At 39.0% G+C, this 20380-nt stretch overlaps 2 protein-coding genes across 2 annotated transcripts in view; one reads left to right on the plus strand and one right to left on the minus strand.

Annotated features, from left to right (window-relative positions):
- INVS (inversin) overlaps positions 1-3876 on the minus strand; it is a 226767-nt gene extending 222891 nt beyond the window's left edge. The window contains exon 1 of the mRNA XM_044658291.1: positions 3801-3876. The gene's annotated coding sequence lies outside the window, so the exon portion shown is untranslated. The remainder of the gene's footprint in view (positions 1-3800) is intronic.
- A 396-nt stretch (positions 3877-4272) lies between these two features.
- Positions 4273-20380, plus strand: part of ERP44 (endoplasmic reticulum protein 44) — a 130739-nt gene continuing 114631 nt past the window's right edge. Inside the window, exon 1 of the mRNA XM_044658302.1 lies at positions 4273-4506. Coding sequence (XP_044514237.1) covers positions 4450-4506 — 57 coding nt within the window. The 5' untranslated portion in view covers positions 4273-4449. The remainder of the gene's footprint in view (positions 4507-20380) is intronic.

Consider the following 20380-nt stretch of genomic DNA (forward strand, 5'->3'; position numbering starts at 1 on the left):
CTAGGAAGTATCTGAGGCCAGATTTGAACTGCTGTCTCCAGGCCTTAGCCTATCTACTGAACCACCTAGTTGTCCCAAGGCCCATCTTTTAAAATTTTAATTCTTATTTAATTCATTAGATATTCCCAATTACATGTAAATTTTTTAAAACAATCATTAAAAATTTTTTTTGAGTTCTAAATTCTCTCCCTCCCTCCAACTACTCCCTCCTTCTTGAAAAGGCAAGCAATTTGATTTTGATTATACATGTGAGATCATGCAAAACATACTTCCACATTAAAAGGCCTATCTTTTTAACACAAATGTTTCTCCAATAATACTATATTGTTGCAAATACTGAATCATCCAAAGAATTCAAACTACAACCCAGTAACCCAAGGAGGCTGTAACACATTTCCAAAGGCAAGATATAGCATAATTGAGAAAATGTATGATTAGAAGGTAGATGAATAGTTGATACAGTGGATAGAATGCTGAACTTGGGAGTCAGGAAAATTTAAGTTTAAATCCTGCCTCAGACACTTAGCACCTTTGTGACCCTGGGCAAGTCACTTCATCTCTCTTTGCCTCAGTTTCCTAAATTTTAAAATGAGAAAACAGCACCTACCTCCCATCGTTATTGTGAAAAAAACGAAAGATATGACATATATATAGCATTTTGCAAATCTTGGAGCATTATATATTTTGTGCTATTGTTTGCTATGATGATACTGGTCACTTAGTGTAACAGCTCAGGAACTCCACTGGTACCCATGAAATGTAAGATACTTAACATATTTCCAAAGACACTCTTTGGAGGATCCATAGAAGAAAACCGATTAGACCTTTACTGGTTTAGAGGGCATGAATGAGTTACCACCTGCATCAATAAGAATGCTCCTATCAATGAGATCACTGATTCATTTAAGTAAAACTTTCTTCTCTCATCTCTTGACACTCTACATAGGAAAATGCAGATTGACACATTCAGTGGGTTCCATCATTCACAAAGCCTATTTACTATGCTGTCAACAGAGGGCCCAAGGCATACTTGGTAGGTGGGCAAAGCTGTTGCTCACCTCCCCCTGCCTATCCTCATCTCCATTCTGGAAGGTGTGAAAGAGCATGATGTGGTGGCAAATCACTAGCCTGGAAGTCTAGTCATCTAATATTGTACTGTAGAAGGTACTGACAATGTAGAGGGTACAGTGAGGGAGTAAGAGGCTAGAAAATATAAACTCTAAGAGACCTTCCAACTCGAAGAGGCTATAATTTGGAAGTTAGGAAGTCATTAGTCAGGAAATCCTGAATCTAACCTCTGCTCTGTCCCTGACAGAGACTGATTTCTGTGTAAAAATGTAGAAAAAGGGTGCTGATTTTGTCATGTTAGAGATATGATGTGAAACTGTCTTCTTTTCTTCTATGGCCATGAATAGTTGTTTTTTCCTTCCTTCTGTATACCAACCCCCCACTTCCAACAAATTTTGAGATATAATATTTATAATTAGTTCTTTAGAAACCATAATTTGGTAAAAAAAAAAAAGTGATTCAATAAGGAAAATGTGGTTTTATAAGGAGATTAACAGAATTGTCATAATCATATTTTGTCTTCAATTACATTTTATAGTTTAGGAAGGTATCTATTCTGGATGGGAAAATTTATTATTATATCAAGGTAATCATATTGATTTAAATTGTAGATGATACCAGAAATCTTCCTCATCTAATTACCTGTACTGCAAACTTCTGTATTTCTGCTAATAGTACCAACTATACAGGATCACAATCTGTCACAGACTCTTTTCTTTCCCTTGCCTTCCATACCCAATGAGTTGCAAAAAATTGGTGAGTCTATCCCACAGTATCTTTTGCATGTTCCTCATCTACAATATCTCTGTAACTGCCCTAGTTTAAGGCCCTTAATTGTTTCTCAGCTGGTTTACTATGAGTTTCTAGAGCAGAGGTTGGCAACACACGGCTCTTGAGCCATATCTGGCTCTTTTGAGGGCCAGATATGGCTCTTTCTGCAGTAGCCATTAAGTCAATTTTTTTTCAGGCGCTGTTACAGGAGCACGCACTGTTAGCACTGTATGGCTCTCACGAAATTATATTTTAAAAAATGTGGCGTTTATGGCTCTCACGGCCAAAAAGGTTGCCGACTCCTGCTCTAGAGAGAGAGCAATTTGGAGAATTCTAATTTAAGGTCTTTCATGGTCTGGATCCAATGTCTTATTTCAAACTATTCCCCTTTTAGTTCTCTCTACATTCTAATCATATTAGACTATCCATTCTTCTCTTATCTCTCTCTATCCCTCTAGAATGAATTTCCTTCTCTTACTCTCCCAGGATTCCCAATTTCTGTTGAAAAAATTTCTTTAAGGCTTCTAATTCTGGTATTGCATTTTTTTCACAAAACCTTATCTTATCTCTCAACCTGTGATTTCTCATTATACTTTGTCTGGAAAGTCCTTTTTGCCCTTATAACAATCTCCTCTTTTAACAATTATTTGTGTTCTATTTCCCAAACTCTCACTCCAGTTTGATTGTAAACTCCTTAAGACCAAAGTACAGGTCATATCTATCTTTATATTTCCAACACTAAGCAAGATGCTTTGCATATATTAGGTACTAATTATATATCTTTCTTGAGAATTGAACTGGATTTTCTTTCTGGTGCCATACCATTAGCACTTGGAGACAGAAAATCCAAACCAGTGAAACAATTTTCAAGGAGCAGCTAGTACCTTGGGCTACTCCTTAGAAAGGGATTATTCTTCAAATCCAAAAAACATTTATCAGCCTGACTTAGAGCAGTCTCACTGGTTCCAAATAATTGTCCAGAACACCAAGAATCAAAAAAATACAGTTTCCACTGAAAGCATGCCACTACGACCTCAATCTGAAGATCTGGCAGAGTTGCAAGACAAATCTCTTCAGTCAACTTAGCTCATGCTACCTCTTGTCAATGACAAGCAGTACTGGATCAGTCTCTACTATAGAGGTTGTCTTCCTAATGATGGTAAAGGCCAGGCGTTCATGCTCACATTGTATTGATCTGGAAGGCTTGTGTTGACATTCTAGAAGTAAAGATCCTGAAGGGATCCTTATCTATCAGGGTTAAGTACCTGAAGGCATTTGAAGGAACTAGAAAACATTCTTTGGGTTTCAAGTACATCAGTTGTTCCCTGCACTGGAAAGAATCGTATTACTAGAGATGACTACTGAGATGAACACAAATCAGATACTAAGAAACACGTGTTCTTATGTGCCGGTAAACATGAGCTGGCTATCCTAAGCCTATAAGGTAGGGTTACATTTGTGGATTGAGGGGTACCACATTTGGATTCTCTGAGCTGCGATTTAGTTATCAGGGAAGATACCTTCCAGTTTCTCCCCTTTCCTATATGTATTTTGACTGCTCCTGTGTACTGTTTCCACTGAGTGGATGGATACCTCCTCCAAGCAAGCAATCAATTAATCAGTATCAACACATATAAAGCATCTATTATGTACCAAGCATGGTGCTAAGTGCTGGGGATACAAAAAGGGGCAAAAGACAGTCCTTGCCCTCAAGAAGCTTAAATTCCCTTCAGGAAGGTGGATGTCTAGGGGACCCCTCTTCCCCAGCCAAAAGAGTAATCTGTGCTGACAGCTCCTGGTTAGGGAGAGGGGAGGAGCTATGCTTTCCTTAGTTTGTCACCGTGGGACCCCTAGAAATGAGGCCCAGGGAGTGTGTGTGTGGGGATTTGTTCCCTCTACTGTTCATGACAGCCCTGAGCTCCCCTTAAGGTGATTTCACCCGCCCCCGACATTTGACTCACCCTCACGTCCTTCGGGAACAACATCCCACAGGCAGTTCCACCTAAGTAGTTAAAAGCCAGACCCCCACAACTCTCCAGGTCCCAGAAGAATACTTCCGCTCAAACCCGGCGGTGGCTCTAGCCACGGGTCCCCGTAGAGTAAGGGGAAGAGGGGCGTTAACGGGACACCCCGAGCGCTTTTCCAGTGCGTTCTGGGAATTGTAGTTGCGAGTCGGTCAGACGCGAGCTCATCCACAAGGGCCTCCTTTCCTATCCTAAACTGCTACGCTCGGAAAGTGGAGGTAGGGGGTGGGGCCTGGGGAGGGCCAGTGGCAAGTGGAATCAGGCCGGCGCCTTCAAGTGCCGCGGTGCCTGTTGGGAAAGCGAGTTCTCGGTTCCTTTACCGACTCGTAAGGTTTTCGGGACTACAGTTCCCGGCGTGCTCCGCAGTGGCCAGGACCTGGAAGTGAGGGCGTGCGGGCCCTCTCTGGAAGTTGTCCCGGGTGTTAGTTGCTGGATCCCCGGGTCGAGAGGACGAGGCGCTGCAGTCGCCCTAGGAGCAGCCGCCGCCGCCGCTGCAGCTCCGCTACCTCCTCCTTCTCCTCCTCCTCCTTCTCCTGAAGCTTGGCCACCGCCTCCACCTCTCCTTGCCCGAGACCCTTTCGCTACAATGAAAGCTGCCATCTTCTTGCCCTCCCCCGACCTCCGATGCTCCCTGCTGCTTTTGGTGAGTCGCTGACATCTCCCTGCTTCTCCTGCTGCGGGCCAGACCTGGTGGTGCGCGGAGCCGCGACCCTGTCTGAGGCGCCGCTGCCGGAGCCTCCAGAGGGGAGCCGGCCCCGGCCCCGCCCCCGCCGGCTCCCCGCGCTGCCTCCTCCCCTGCCCGGGGTCTCGCTCCCCAGCGGCCTGCTCCCTCCGGTCTGGCCGGACTACGGTGGGTGGGGCGGACCTAGGCTAGAGGTTTGGGGCATCGGGGCCGAGCCCTCCGCGGTGTGGTGGTGCTGGTGGCCTGACCATTGGACCTCCAGGATGGGAGGGAATTCCCAGGCGGCCCGGCGCCAGTGGCTCTGAGAGTGGTAGGCGTGAGACAAATGCGGAGAAGGGAAGACTGAGGTTCTAGAGGCTGCATGAAGTACCAGAGGCCGCCCTCTCCCCCTTCCCGGGATCGAAGGGCGGGATGGGCAGATACAGAGATTCTCTTACTACAGCTTTGAAGGTGGGGAGGGACCCAGGCCTGGGGTCCCGGGGTTGTGGCCTCGCTCGCTGTGTGCATGGGGGGTGGGAGTGCTTGGAAATGTCAGTCCTGGAAGACCGTGGTGGGGGGAAGCCCCTGGTGCGAAGCTGACAGGTGCGGCGGCTGGTTCCTCTCCCTCTCTACCCCTTAAACCATGCCCCTTTGGTGGATCCCTCTGTTGTGGCTACATGTGATTGGTTGGAAACACGGAACTTGTCTGGCTGACACTCTGCCCAGGGGGTGGGGGCAGCTGGTGGCAGCGCTATTTCTAGATGGCTTGAACCTTCAAACTCATCTGAACCCATTATTTCTTCCCTGGACACTAAGCTAGGTTGGGAGAATGTACCAAGTCTTCTGCATGCACCCACCCATACCTGCCTTGAGATGTGCTGGAACACCCAGAGTTTATAGTTTATATGTCGTGATATTGAGGACCTTTCCCCATGTATCCATGCTTCCCCAACACACCTTGAGTATGGTAGCACCCTAGGTGACCCATCATAGACAAATTTAACTTTGGAAAAGGACCAAAGCCTGCCTGGGCTTTTGTGACACTGGATAGGTACATCGTGGACATTTACCAGAATACTGATTTAGAAAGTTTTTTAACCTTAATGGAATTGTAGACGGAACCCTAGAGATCATCTTTTAACCATCTTTCTCATTTTGCAGATAAGGAATTAGGGCTGAGGTTAAGGAATTTTCTTGGGCTTACAATGAATGCCACTGCTAAGAGGAGAATACTATTTCTGTACAACTGGATGAGACCATCTCATTCATCTCCCTGTTCTTGTAGTTGAGGAATTGAGACTGAGTGAAGTTAAAAAATCTGCCCAGGATTTCATAGTGAATACCATTTTCCTGACTAGAATACCAGTTCAGTTCTACTAACTTTATTTATTTATTTATTTAAACCCTTAACTTCTGTGTATTGACTTATAGGTGGAAGAGTGGTAAGGGTAGGCAATGGGGGTAAAGTGACTTGCCCAGGGTCACACAGCTGGGAAGTGTCTGAGGCCGGATTTGAACCTAGGACCTCCTGTCTCTAGACCTGGCTCTCAATCCACTGAGCTACCCAGCTGCCCCCTCAGTTCTACTAACTTTAAATACTCACCAGGTAGTGGTTCAGAGGCTCTGGAAGGTATTCTGGTCTAGAAGTTATTTGACAACTCCTTTTATGTAAAAAAGACATTTCTATGGACCTGTGTTCTTATCTTTAAAGGTATTCCGTTTGCTAGCACATATCCCAACTCATCTATTTTTATCACTTGTACATAAAAAGTATGGGGGGAGAAACATAAGAAAATTAGAAAATAGAAAAAATATTGAACAGGAAAACTACTATAAAGCAGATGTAATTTCCTATAAGATTTTGTCTAGTTCACACCATGACAACTTAATAAATTACTTGAAGAAGATTGAGACAAGATTTATGAGTGACAGCATTTCAGGATAGGAACTTTGGATTGAAATCCCCTCTGCAACATTTCTCAAAAATGTTTGCTGGAGGACCTCAGACTAGGGGAATCTACTATTTCCTAAATCCCTTTTCACTTTTAAACAACTCTAATTAGTAAGAAGTAAGTGTTTTCCCTTTATTAAGTTTGGGGAAGTTTAGAGCAAATGGAAATTTTTTTTCTTTACTAACTAATGTACATTACTATTTCTGCCCTTTTGGACCAGATAAATGAATTTAATTCCTCCTCTGCCTGTCAGTCTTTTAAGCACTTTAATTAAAGACTTTAGTGTGTCTCCTTTTTCCCTAATCTCACTCTTAACAAGGCATGGCAACTGAATGGATGTGAGAATTGAGGGAGAAAGGATCATTCTGAGTTATGATTTGGTGGAATACTATAGTCCTCTTGACAGAAATAGGTAAATTTAGGGGAGGAATCTGGGATTAAGGGGAAAAGATGATGAGTTTCAGGTGGAATATGCTAACTTTGAGATGACAATAAGTTTGTCTTAGTAGAAGCTGTTCAGGAGACAATGAGGCAAGCAAGGCTGGATTTCAGAAGAGAGTTAATGCTAGATATATTCATTTTAGTTATTTTTAGAGAGATCATTGAATACATGAGTATAATGATCATGTTACTTGGAGAGAGAATGTAGAAAGTTCAGATCCTTGAGGGGTACCCTTTCTTTTTAGGGGGTTGATAGGAGAAGGAGGAAGTAGAGATGAATGATAAAAGTAGGAGAAATCACTGTCGGGGAAGCTTAGTAAGGTTTGGAGGAATGGGAGGAGGAGTGGTTATCCATGTCAACAGTTAAATGGAGATAGGATAGAATACCTTTTCTAGGAACTTGATTACCTATCCTGCCCTAAAATCTCTGCTGACTTCCAGTCTCACATCTCCTTTTACCTTTCAGACATCTTGAATTGGATGTCCAGTAGAAATCTTAATTCATTCAAAATAGAATTCATTATTTTTCCCCTTAAGATCTCTCCTTCACCTCTCACCTTATTCATTACCCTATTACCAATTACTACATCCTCCTAGTCCCTCAGGCTCAAAACCTAGGAGTCATCCTGGATTCCTTACTATTTCCTTGACTAGTCAGTTTAACTTCTGCAACATCTCTTCATTCTTCCTCCTTCTCTCTTCTTATGTCGCTACCATTCTAGGGCAGGCCCTCATTAACTCATTGCAGGTAGGTTTTCTTGCGTCATGTCTCTTCTCATTCCAATCTGTCCCTTCCATTGAGCTACCCACCCACACACACCTCTCAAGTGGCTCCCTGTCACCTCCAGGATCAAATACAAAATGCTCTGTTTGGTATTCAAAAGTCTTCATAATGTAGGCTCTTCCTACCTTTCCACTCTTCTTATACCTTACTCCATACTACATACTTTGATTCAGTGATGCCGGCTGTTCCATGAATAAAACTTACCTCTTCTCAGGTCCAGTTATTTTTCTGATTGATCTTTCATTTGAGGAATCCTCTTCCTTCTCCATTTTTACCTTTGATCTTCCTGGCTTCCCAACTAAAATTTCATCTTTTACAGGAAGCCTTCCCCAACCCCTCTTAATTCCAGTGACTTTCCTCTGTTAATTTCCTATTTATCCTGTGTTTAGCTGGCTTATATATATTACATATATGTATAAATTTTTTTATTGTCTCCCTCATCAGATTGTAATTCCTCTAGGGCAGGGACTATCTTCTGTTTTGTGTGTGTGTGTGTGTGTGTGTATATGTTTGTTGGCAGTGCCTATCATAGAATATAGATGCTTAATAAAGGTTTTGTTGATTGATTAATTGATTGAAATGGAGGGGATGGCATGGTCATATAAAAGTTTAAGGATAAGAAAGACCTAAAGATGTTGGTGAACAGCAGAGAAGGAGCCTGTATCTGTATAGAGAGATTAAGCATGAGAAAGAAAGGAAGTGAAAGATCAAGCTGTTAGTGGAGATGGAAGGGAATGGATCAAGGGCATAAGTGAAGTTGTTAACTTGGACAAAGAAGGACCTTCTTTATTCCTGAGTTTGGAGCAAAGGATTGTGGAAATATATATGGAACTGTGGAATAGGAAAAATGAGACTTCAAACTGGGCCTTTATTTTCGCTATGTAAAGTAAGAAAGCAAGTGGGGTTTTTTCCCCCTGAAAAAGAAAGAGAAAAAGTTTTAGGGGGTAGGGGAGAGGGAAAGTTTGTAACACTGTGTGGTCACTTTCACCTGACCTGGCTTACTTTTCAATCGTTAAGCCTGCATTCATTATAGTGTACCAATATTTTTCATATGAACTTTTGTCCAACCATTTTTCTCCATCTTCTATTTTCACAGTTGAATTTCTGAATCTAAGAGTAAGACTATATTTGTAATTATAAAATTTTATCTTTTTTAGATTAATTTTAGATTCTTAGATTCTTTTAGATTCTTTAGATTTAGACAATTGAAGTTTTTTGGGCCTATTACAGTTTTTTGATTAGCCAGTGTTAATTTACCTCTCCCAGTTTCTTTTGTAAGCCAAAAACTTGAAGAGCATGCTCTCCAGAACTCTACCTAAGTCATTGATAAAAATGCTGACCAGAACGGGGCCTAGGGCAGAAACTTGTGGCATTCCTCTAGAAACCTCTCCTCAGGTTGACATGTAGCCATTAATCAGTCAGTACTCTGGTGGAGTGCTTATTTAATCAGTTCTCACATTCACTGAACTCTACTATCTAGTACATATTACTTAATATTATCTCCAAGGATATCACAAGAGATTTTGTCCTTAAGTTAAAAAATAAAACTACAGTAATGTTAATGAGAATACAAGCCAGCCTGGTTTTTCAAATATTCACTTGGGAAATTTTTTAATAAAAAGGTTATGGTCTGGTCAATCAACAGGTAGTTAAATGCTAATTCTATGCAAAACATTGTGCTAGATATTATACTGGTTATAAACCTGTGGCTCCTAGCCTCAAAGATTTGTAATCTCATTTGGAAGATAAGGCATAGACAAATGACAAACATGATCCCACAAGTGAGTTACAGACAGGAAATTCCATTGGAGGACAGGGAAGGGAGAGAGACAGTATAGTGTAGTAAGTATATCACTGGACTTAAAACTAAAAATCCTGTTCTTGTTTTTGTTCTGCCATTTACTGCTTGTATGATTTCTGGTTAAGTTGTTTCACCTTTCTTGGCCTAAATTTCTTCATCTATAAAATAAGGACATCTAGAGAGAAGATCTCTAGTTCATTGTTGTGTTTTGTTTTTGATCTTCCTGGCTTCCCAACTAAAATCTCATCTTTTACAGGAAGGATGCATTTCATTATGGATCTGTTAAATTTGAGGTGTCAGAGATTCATCCAAGTGGAAGCACATAGAATGATGTTAAGCTCTGGCATTCTTGGATTCTTCTCTGAGAGGTCACAGTAACTTAACCTGGTCAATAAAAGCTTTAGGCGTTAAGATGGAAGTTCAGATGAAATTAGAAAGATGACTGAAGATTTATCCAATATGAGAGAACTTAAAAAAAAGAAGGGTCAGTGAAAACAAAGGGATAGAGGTGAGAATGTGCAATGAGTAGGCCAGTTTAGATATAGAACTGAACATTTGTGTTGTAGGCAATAAAAAACAGGTAGGTTGGAGCAATTCTTTGTAAGTCTGAGACCTAAGCTTAGTAGTTTGTTCTTGATTCTGTAGGCTTTGGTAATTGTTATATTTAGAATTTAGATATTATATAGATATATATTTTATATCTATATAAATGCCGGGAATCAATAATTCAGATTGATTCCATAATTAAAATAGACCCAACTCAGGATCAGCTTTATGGTAGTTTATTTACAATTAGGAAGGTAAAAGGTAGGGAAATAGAAAGACTGAGAGGGTAGCCCGGGCCAGCTGAAGCCCGGGCCAGCTGAGGCCCGGGCAGAGAGAGGATTAAAAGGTTAATTAAACTAGGCTGCAAGCCAGGAGGCTTTAGCAATTAGAGAGGCAAGAAACCTACTTGAGGTAGAGAGTCTGGAAACACAAGGCAGGCCCAAGGAAGTCAGCCTAACTTACCCACATGACAATTCAGAGGGGAAGCTGCCTGAGGTCTCAGCCGAGATCCTTTAGCACCAAGTTCAAAGTGGGAATTCCCTCAACAGGAAGTTACCAACATACTTGAAGAGATAGTGTCTTTCGTCACTTCCTGTGGGTCCATCTCTAATTCAAGTGGACAAATGGCAGCCTCTGCACTGATTTGGACTGTCTAAAGGGCAGTCCCTTGTTCTTGATTTGTTACTTATTGTCACCTGTGGGTAACTCATCTCCCCTCCCCACTAAGGGAGGTGGGGATGACATTATCTCTGATAGCTAGAGTTTTAACTATGAATGGAATTGAGCTAATTCCATTTACACATGTAAGAATTAAAATTTAGTTATTATAGCTATATATTAAAATTATGTGGCCGCCAGGAATCAACAATTCAGGTTGATTCCGTAATTAAATCAGACCCAAGTCAGCATCGGGTTGAGGAGTTTATTTACAATCAGGAAGGTAAGTAGGGATAAAGGGAAGAGGGAGGTTAGAAGTCTAAATAATGAAGCTGTAAGCCGCAAGGCCCAACAGCCGGATAGGCAGAGTTTAGAATTGGCCCAGCTAGGCCAAGGAAGCCAGCCTAACTTACCCACGTGACAATACAGAGTGTAAGCTGTCTGTGGTCTCAGGAGATGCTTCTTCCTCCAGTTCCAGAGGGCAACTGCCCCCACAGGAAGTTCACTCACTTACTTAAAGAGATCCTGTCTTTCATCACTTCCTGTGGTCCACCTCTAATTCAAATGGACAAATGGCAGTTTCTACATTGATTTGGACTGCCCAAAGGGCAGTCCCTTATTCTTAATTTGTTACTTATTGTCACCTGTGGGTAACTCGTCTCCCCTCCCCACTAAGGGAGGTGGGAGTGACATCATTAGCACGCCTGGGTTGAGTAGATTTTTGACTATTAATGGGATAGAGCTAATTCTATTTACACACACATAATCCACTGAAAGCTCATCAGTAGGATAATTATAGGATAAAAGATTAGGAAAATTAAGTTGATAGATATATGCAAGACGCTTTGGAGAGAAGAGAATCTGAAGATAGAATTTTATTTAATAACCAGTATTGAAGATGGCAGAGTAAATGGGAAGAAAGACATTACTGCAAGAGAAGGAGAAAGGAATATCAATTGACTAGTATATTGGGATCTAAAGGATGAATGAACTTGGGGATAACAGAAGACTAATGTGAAAAATGGCATAGTTCATTTCATGTAGAAGAAGGGGGATTATTGCTTATTCCATTGTGATTAGTAAATTATTTTAACTGTTTTTGAGTCCAGAAGATTTTATTATGTATGTTATCACTAAGAGCTGATGGAAACTAACAGAATTTTAAGGTTAATGTTATATCCCATCTGTTTTCCTTTAGGACTTTGCTCCATCAATCATCTCTTTTCTTTCTTTCATCTCCAGTCTCTCCTTTACTGTTTCCTTCTCATCTTTGTGTACACATGCTTAGGTGTCTTTTTTTCCCTCTTTGAAACACCTTCTTTTGACTATTCTCCATGACCTTATAGGGTCAGAGGTTTAAAACCCAAAGAAACCTTACAGGTCGGTCATCTAGTCCAACTTCTCATTTTATAGATTAGGAAACAGAACAGTAGTAGATCACTTTTTGTGTTCTTTTGTATAAATCTTTCCAGGATTATGCTATATTAAGTTTGTGTTTTTTTTTCTTTGTAAAAAAAAAAGTATAAAAAAGCTTTATCTCTGAGTTTGTGAAAACAAGATTTTAAAATAATTAAACAATTGTAATTATCCATAAAAGTACTTTATGTTCTCGACAAATTCTATTTGTAGAAATTAGTGAGGCATTATTTGTCATCCTGTGGAGGTACAGAGTAAAATTAAAATGTCTTCTTATACTTTAAGGAAAATGAAGTCTTATGCTTTCTCTTGTGATGAGATGATATGTTGGACAAATAACTTTACCTTTCTGGGCCATAGTTTCCTCAACTGTAAAATAAGGGTGTTAGACTTTTAGGATTATTAAGCTTCTTTCATCTCTATGACAATGATGGTAGTTTCATTTCTCCATTTATTCACAACTAAATTTCTTTGGGAAAAAAAAATTTACCTACATTCCCACTTCCTCCTCAGTCACTCCCCCATAACCATTTGTAATTTGGCATCTTAGTTCTCTTACCCATCTTTTATTTTTCCTTTTCTATTTCACACTTTCATTTTCCTGGCTTCTTTCTCCAAGGTTTCTCAAGGTTTCATCCTCAGCTTTCCTTTGTTTCTTTATATTTGCTTCTATTCTAATACCATTTATTCCTATAGTCTCATTTATCCCAGATTTCTGCTTCCAAACTTGATTCTTCTTCTGATCACTAGGCTTGTATATAAACTGCCTATAAAACATAAAGATCCCATTGATAACTTAAACTTAACATATCTGTTGCTGGTGGCACCACCATTCACCTAGGCTCATATTTGGAACTTTGGTATTATTTTTGAATCTTTCTTCTCCCTCTTCTTTCATATCTAGTTAGCTGCAAGGATTTGTTGATTCTTCCTCAGCAGTACTAGCTCCTTCGCTCTGTTCCAATCCATAAACCCTGAGTACAGGCACTTTTTAATGCTTGCTTGGAGAATTGCAATTGACCGGTAATAGGAGAACAAGGGAAGGAAACAAGCATTTATTATGTGTCAGACTCTGTGCTAAGCACTTCTCACAACAATCCTGGAAGGTAAGTGCTATTATTATTGTCATTTGACTATTGAGGAAACTGAGACATACAGAGGCTATGTGACTTGCCCAAGGTCCCACAGGTAAATATCTGAGGTTGTATTTGAATTCTGTTCTTATGGATTCCACAATCAGTACTTTAACCACTGTGTCACTTAGCTGCTCTAATAGTCTTTCTCCACTCTGTTTCCCCTTCAGTTGTTCTTGTAATTATCAGACTAATATCTGTTCATCACTGCACAGGGTCCTCTAGTGATGGAATAAAGTTTTTCTACAAATTTGTAATTATATTAGCTTTTTTCCTCCTATAATTGCTTTTTTAAGAATTATGAACTTATAATCATCAATTTCAATATACAAAGAAAAAAGAGGTCTGCCTATGAAATTATCAATTTCTATTACATATACACCTTGGATTTTTCCTTTCTTTTGCCCTTTTTTATACTACTTCCTATCCTAGGAATGCTTTGAGGCTCCTATTACATGTTAAATTCTTACCCATTCTTTCAAATATAACTCAAATATCACCTTTTCCTTGAAGCCTTTCTTGATTCCTTAGTCAGTTATAATCTTTTCTTCATTGAACTTCACATTTATCTCTTTCTTGCTTTTAATATTATATTGTGTTAGTTATTTACATATATACATTATTCTTTAATTAGATTGTAAGCTCCATATTATGAGTCCTGCCTTATCTAAATTTTATATATTCCTCAAGAGTAGCCTTGTTCAAGACAAAAGAAATTAATGGATATTTGTTGAATTTGAAACTTCAAGTGAGTGAGAACTATATACCTGTTCTGTGAATATTATATGTATGTATCTTACACTTGTGGTAGAAAAAACATATCTTTATATTCCATCTGTTCAGTAGTGACAGTTTATAAGAAGGGATAAGTAGGTTACTTATATAAGGTTAGGATTACATGAATGTTTGAGATACTGTAAAAACATTTATTTGAAATTGTCTGCCCTTAAACATGTTTTTATGTCTATCTTTTGGTGGCAAAGATTTGCTCTTATGTGGTGATTTTTTTCTCTTACTAAATTCTACTTTCATCTTTGTAGAAAGATTATATATTTCTATAAAATAATCATTTAAAATAATCATTTTTCAAGCAGCTAGTCATTTATAATAAGTCAGGGATTTATTTTTAAAATGATTTTGAGTGCTTAGGTAATTGAGAGTGATGGTTTTCCATGCAAAGGAAATGATACCTTTCATCCTACACAGTACAAAATGTATTTGCTCCATTTTTATTTATACCACTTAGCAAGAATACTCCCTTTACTTATATTAGTATTTTAAAAGCAAAAATATATACTATGATTTTTATTTATAACAATCTTAATTGCACTTGCCACTATTTTGACATCTGTATCAAAACTTATAGGAAAAAATGTGATAAATACTTCAAAGAACCATTAATTATTTAGTTTTCATATAGTAAAGAGTCACATTACTCTAATATTACAGATGGCCAAAAAAGCCACATAAGCACCATCTGTTAAAATCAGAAAGATTGTCAGTGCAGTGGCCATATGTCTCTTAACTCATACCCCATGTTACAAAAGGGTGAACTCTCTAGGGACTGCAAAAATCAGATGCTCAACAACCCCCTACTTTTCCTCTGCTTATTATTATTAAATATATATTGGCAGTCATGTTGGAAAATCTAACCAACAGGAACATATGTCCAGCTGTACAGCCTGTAATTCATTATCTTTGGAAGTAATCCTTACGTTATATGATATATAAACAAATCTTGTCCCTAGAATTGCTAGAAGAAATGCTGTGTATATGTTCAGAATGTACAAAGTACTAGAGCACCTACATCAATCATATGACCTTCACAAAGTCCTACTGTGATGCCTTATCATGACTTGGAGATGACTCTGGGTTTGGTATGCAAACTTTGAAAGATTCTGATTAAGAAAACCAGTACCATTTCAGCAACGGGCCATATATACCTGTTATCCGGAAGACCAGTCTAGATAAGTATGAAGAGATACATTATCAATAATCTTGTTACTGAATCTTGGCCATGGCAACACATAATGCAAAGACAGTTACAAAATATCCCTGTTTTATTTGGTCCCTTCTACTTCTGTAGTGATGAAGTGGAACCTATCTAAAATATTAATCAAATTGGTGCAAATGACATGAGATCCTTGTCCAGTGGTCAGTGCTTGATATTCTGTCAACCATATCAGTATTGATATTCTTGTTATAAATGAGACCAGAACATAAAAGGAAGTTGTAGATAAGTGTAGGATGGTGTATAGGCTCTACTTGCAGGAAAGTAAATAAATCAGCAGTTTTTATCATGTTCATAGCATAATTGTGTAGCATAGAATATCATGTTGTATTGATAGAGCAAAATGCAATCTTTTTTAAAAATGCTCTTTTTAAAATAATATTTTATTTTCCCTAGTTACATATAAAAACAAAATTTTAACATTCATTAAGACAATTTTTTTGAGTTTAAAATTCTCTCCCTCCTTCCCACCCTCCCTCCTTAACTGTATAATTTTTGTAAAATCCAAGATTTAAAAGATTTTTGAGAAAATTTTCAGGAAAAGAAGGGGGTTGAACACATTTATTCTGAATGTAATTCTTATGCCAAAGGGGATTGCCCCCAATTGGCTTTTTGTCAATGTGCCTGGCAAACATTGGTTTTGCCCTCTCTCTTTTATTCCCCTTTTATCTCCAACTATTGTAATTTCCTCTTAGAAAGTGCAATATTATATGCACCTTTAGCTAGAAGATCTTTAGAGGTATAAGCTGGTTATGTTAAATGATTTATTGGGGAGACTAGTCTTCCAAAGAATGGGTTGGGGGGGAGATAGTGAAGAGTGAATCAAACTCTCTTTTGTCTATCAATCAGCAACTTTTAAGTTAACCGGTCACTAAGTATGAGAGTTCACAAGTCACTTGTTAGAGTGGGTGACAACTCCAGAGGCCAACTCCCCCTTTCCCCTTCCCCCCCTTCCATTGCTAGGCAAGTTGGAAGATTGCAATTGGTTCCTGTAAAGTGGGGGAGTGACAGGAAATGACATAGAGAAAACTGCTTTAAAAAGGACAGCTCAAAGATTCAGGCTCTGCCTCTGCCTTGGTGAGCTAGACTGAAGGAGGAGACTCTTTCCTTGGATCCTGCGGTGATAAGTGGAGTGATTTCTTCCTTGGATCCTTTGGTCCTTGGTGCTTTGGCAGGACACTCCCTTCAGTGTGAGTTCTGGAGATATTCTTGGTGGTCTTAGCCTCGTGTGCACTGAAGGTTTTCAGTGGATTCTTCAGCATTTCCTGGCTCTTTGGATTTCGGCTTCCTAATTAGGATTTTGGATTCTGGTGATATTTTCGGATTCACATTTGCAGTCTGCAGACATTAGGATTAAACTCAGGGTATTGGTAGCTAGGCAGTACTTTCTGTCTCTTTATCTACATTTTTCCACTTTCACTCTTTCCACCTCTTTGTAAATAAAGCTGATAAAAGTCATTTTTACTTAAGCGGTAATATTTTTAAATCCGTGACCACAATATTACTTTAGAATTCTCATATTTAGCATAAAACCTAAATTTAAATTAGAATTACTTTAGAATTCTCATATGTGGCATAAAACCTAAATTTAAATATGAATTAGTTTTTATGCTAAATATGAGAATTCTAAAGTAATATTACTGACTTAGTTCATTAATAAACACTGCATATGGGCAGTGACCTACAATTGAAATGCATTAGGAAATAGCTTGGTATTTTCAGTGACCCAAAATTTTCCCTTAAACAAATCTCCATAGTTAAAAAAATTGGCCTTTTAAACAAATTATCCACATTTCCTAATATAGCTCTCACTTCTCCCTCCCATAGAGTCATCCTTTTATTTCAGAGAGCAAGAAAGAGGAAGAAGACAGTTCAGTAATGCAAACCATCACATAAGTGTGGTTTAATATTTTATATGGAGTTCTACTCTCAGAGTCTGGTCCTCTGTCCAACTCCCAACAACCAAGAAAAGATAGAGCAGTACTTTTTTTTTTCTTTAATGTTACATGGTTTGTGAGGGTCACATTTTGTTCCAGTCCTAAGCCTGAACTACTTGTCTGCTCTAAGTCAGCTCTGGTCCAGAACAAACTCTTTTTAGAATTGAGGCCCGTAGAGGCCAAATAAATTAATTGTTGATCTGTTTTATCAGTTTAGGATCATCTGGACAAGTATGGTATAACAAAGATGTTCTACATAATACAGCTGTTATACATTACTACTTTTATATAAATACTTCACAGGGCATATAATAGAAATTTTTTTAATAGAATGCAAGAGAATTCATTTTCTCCATGCTTTTTCCCAAAACAGTGGTCCACTTACTTAGTTAGAGATGGACTAGGAAAATTGAAACAGTGATTGACTACCTGCTGTTAGGAATATCTAAACCTGTGATTATGTTACTTTTGTCAATATGTCGTGTATCTTTGATTTTGTTGGTATTGGTACTTCTTATTTCCTCTTCATTTTAGCATTTGGCATCCAGAAAAGGTCATCACTTTGAGATTATGATAAATTTCTACAAATATAGCTAGACTGGTCATACCTGTCAGGTGATAGAAACAAATGCACAGTTTATCATCAGGCTTATACTTAATGCCTTTCCAGCCTGCCTGAACTCATATTCTACTGATATAACAAGCCTTCGAGAGAGAATTTTAGAGTCAGTCCCATATCATGATAAAGTTTTGAAGTACGACTATAGTTAGAGATCATTTGGATAAAGATAAACATGTTTCTCATTAATTTTCAGGTACTATTGGCAGATTATCATCCTTTTTGATTGGGTTAGCCTACTTTGAAAATTAAGAGCCAGCTTTTTTTTTTTCAAATACTGCCCTGACAGATACAATCTTTAGATTCGTCATAATTCCTGCACTCAAAGGAGCTTATTAAAAGGATATGATGTATACTGACTTATCTTGTATGATAGGAGAGGTGCTGATAATATGGTAGATAAGGTCAGAGGGAGTTAAGGCCATTAAAGATTGGGAATATCAGATAAGGAATAGTGGAGACAAGAGGATCTTTGAAGTACCTTTCAGTTCTAGATCTTCTTAATGTCTTTGTGGTTACATTTAAGTTAGACTTTAAAGGCTGTTCAGTGATGGTGAACCTATGGCATGGGTGCAAAAGATAGCACACAGAGAGTGCTTTGTGAGCACGTGGCCAACCTCTGATCCCTCTCCTGGTTTGTTATTAGAAAGGCAGAAGGACTCTGACGGGACTGTTCCCCTCCCCTTCTCCACTGTGCCTGATGGCATTTTTTTCACATCTCCACCTCTGCCCAGCAGCCTAGTGGGAGCACACAGTGGATAAGGTGGACAGCTCACAGGTGGCAGAGCTGGAGGGGAGCAGAGTGCTCAGACCATTCCCCTTTATACTAGCTGAGGACATTCCTCACTTCACCTGCCCCTCTGTCCAGCAGCCCAATGGGAGTGCTTCTTCCCTCTTGTGCTTGGTGTAAGGGGGGGGGCAGGGCATGCTCAAAACTTGGTATAGGGGAGGGGCATGGCATGCAGTCTTGGGCACAGCACTCATTCTGGGGGGCGTAGGTGGAGGCGGTACCTAAAAGGTTCTCCATCACTGGGCTATGAAGTGGAAAAAGATAGCAAAGGGAAAAGGGGCTTCCAGTCAGAGGCAGAAGTATGAAAGGGGCAAAGCATGGAATATATGAAGGACGAGTGTAGTTGAGGGACAATGAGTGATCAATTTTGCTGGAATGTAGGTTAGTAGTATGAGATAATGTTGCAGAAGAAGAGTGGCATCAGTTTGCAAAGAGACCTTTATTGTACTTTCTACTTGTTTTGTTTCATGTATGATTTTAAGCTGACTTTTTTTTTTTTTAAGATAGGGATTGTACTATACTTTTCTGTTTCCATCCAACAACCAACACTGTCAGAGGCATCATAGATGTTTAGTACTTAGAAACTGCTTGAAAATTTAAAATAATTATATTATGGTAATGTCTGGCAATTTGTTCGCTACTCCCTCTGGGGTAGTTATTTCACTTAGAACAGAACTAAAACACTGTTTTTTTCATAATAGATAACATTCCTAAGCCCAAGCATCAATTAGGCAGATGCTTGTCATTACTACCAGTTTTTTTAAGGAGAAAGTAGGTTGCTTGTTTTCCTCCAAGCTAGTGATGATGATGATGATGATGATGATGATAATAAGTGAATCTCTAAGAATTTCTTGTCATACCTTGCTTTTGTATGTGTATTGAATAGTGAGATGACTTAAGAAGCTTTAGCTTCTTCAAAAACTTTGTGCTTTCATTAATGTGGATCAAAGCCCCTCATTACTTTAATAGACCATCTTCATGAATTGCTTTAGCTAAGAAAAAATTCATTACTTAATGAACAAATTTCTGGTTGTGAACTTCTCCAAGGTTGGTTAAGCTTGTCATTGAACAAGAGACATGCTGTATCACTGTCCTTTGCTAAGTCCATACTTTAAGCTTTTTTACCTTTGAGATATGGGAGTTTGCTAAAGGCAAAAAATAAAGTTCTCCAAGAGCATTCTAGTTAAAGTACTAGAATGCTCTTGAGAATCTTCTTTTTTTAACTGTTACCTTCTGTCTTAGAATCAATATTAAGTATTGGTTCCAAAGCAGAAGAATGGTTAAGAGTAGGTAATTGGGGTTAAGTGACTTACCTAGGGTCACACAGCTAGGATATGTCTGAGAATAGATTTGAACCCAGGCTCTCTTGACTCTATCCACTGAGCCTCCTAGCTGTCCAGGTCTTGATGAATCTTGGTGAACCAGAAGTAGAACTTGAGTTGGATATGACAACTTAACTATCCCTAAAACAAACAAATGAACCCATGGCTGTAAGAGTAAATTCTGTAACCACCAAAAAACTTAGAAAGTATTCCTCCCTTACCAGTTTGTAGTTCAAAATAATCAGCTTTTCAATTACCTCTGGTTTCTTCTGGGAATTAGAGGTTTAAAGTTCCTTGGGCTGTTTTTAATCAAATAATTCTGGATTTGGAGCCTTACCACAATACTAAGTCAGTCAGTTTAGTGAGGATGGCTACACTATTTCATAAAGGCTTTATGATAGGTATTTTTTTTCTTATCTTAGGAGACCATTTTTTGCCCATTTCTAA

The sequence above is a fragment of the Gracilinanus agilis genome, chromosome 1 (assembly GCF_016433145.1).
Source record: "Gracilinanus agilis isolate LMUSP501 chromosome 1, AgileGrace, whole genome shotgun sequence".
In the NCBI taxonomy this organism is placed as follows: Eukaryota; Metazoa; Chordata; class Mammalia; order Didelphimorphia; family Didelphidae; genus Gracilinanus; species Gracilinanus agilis.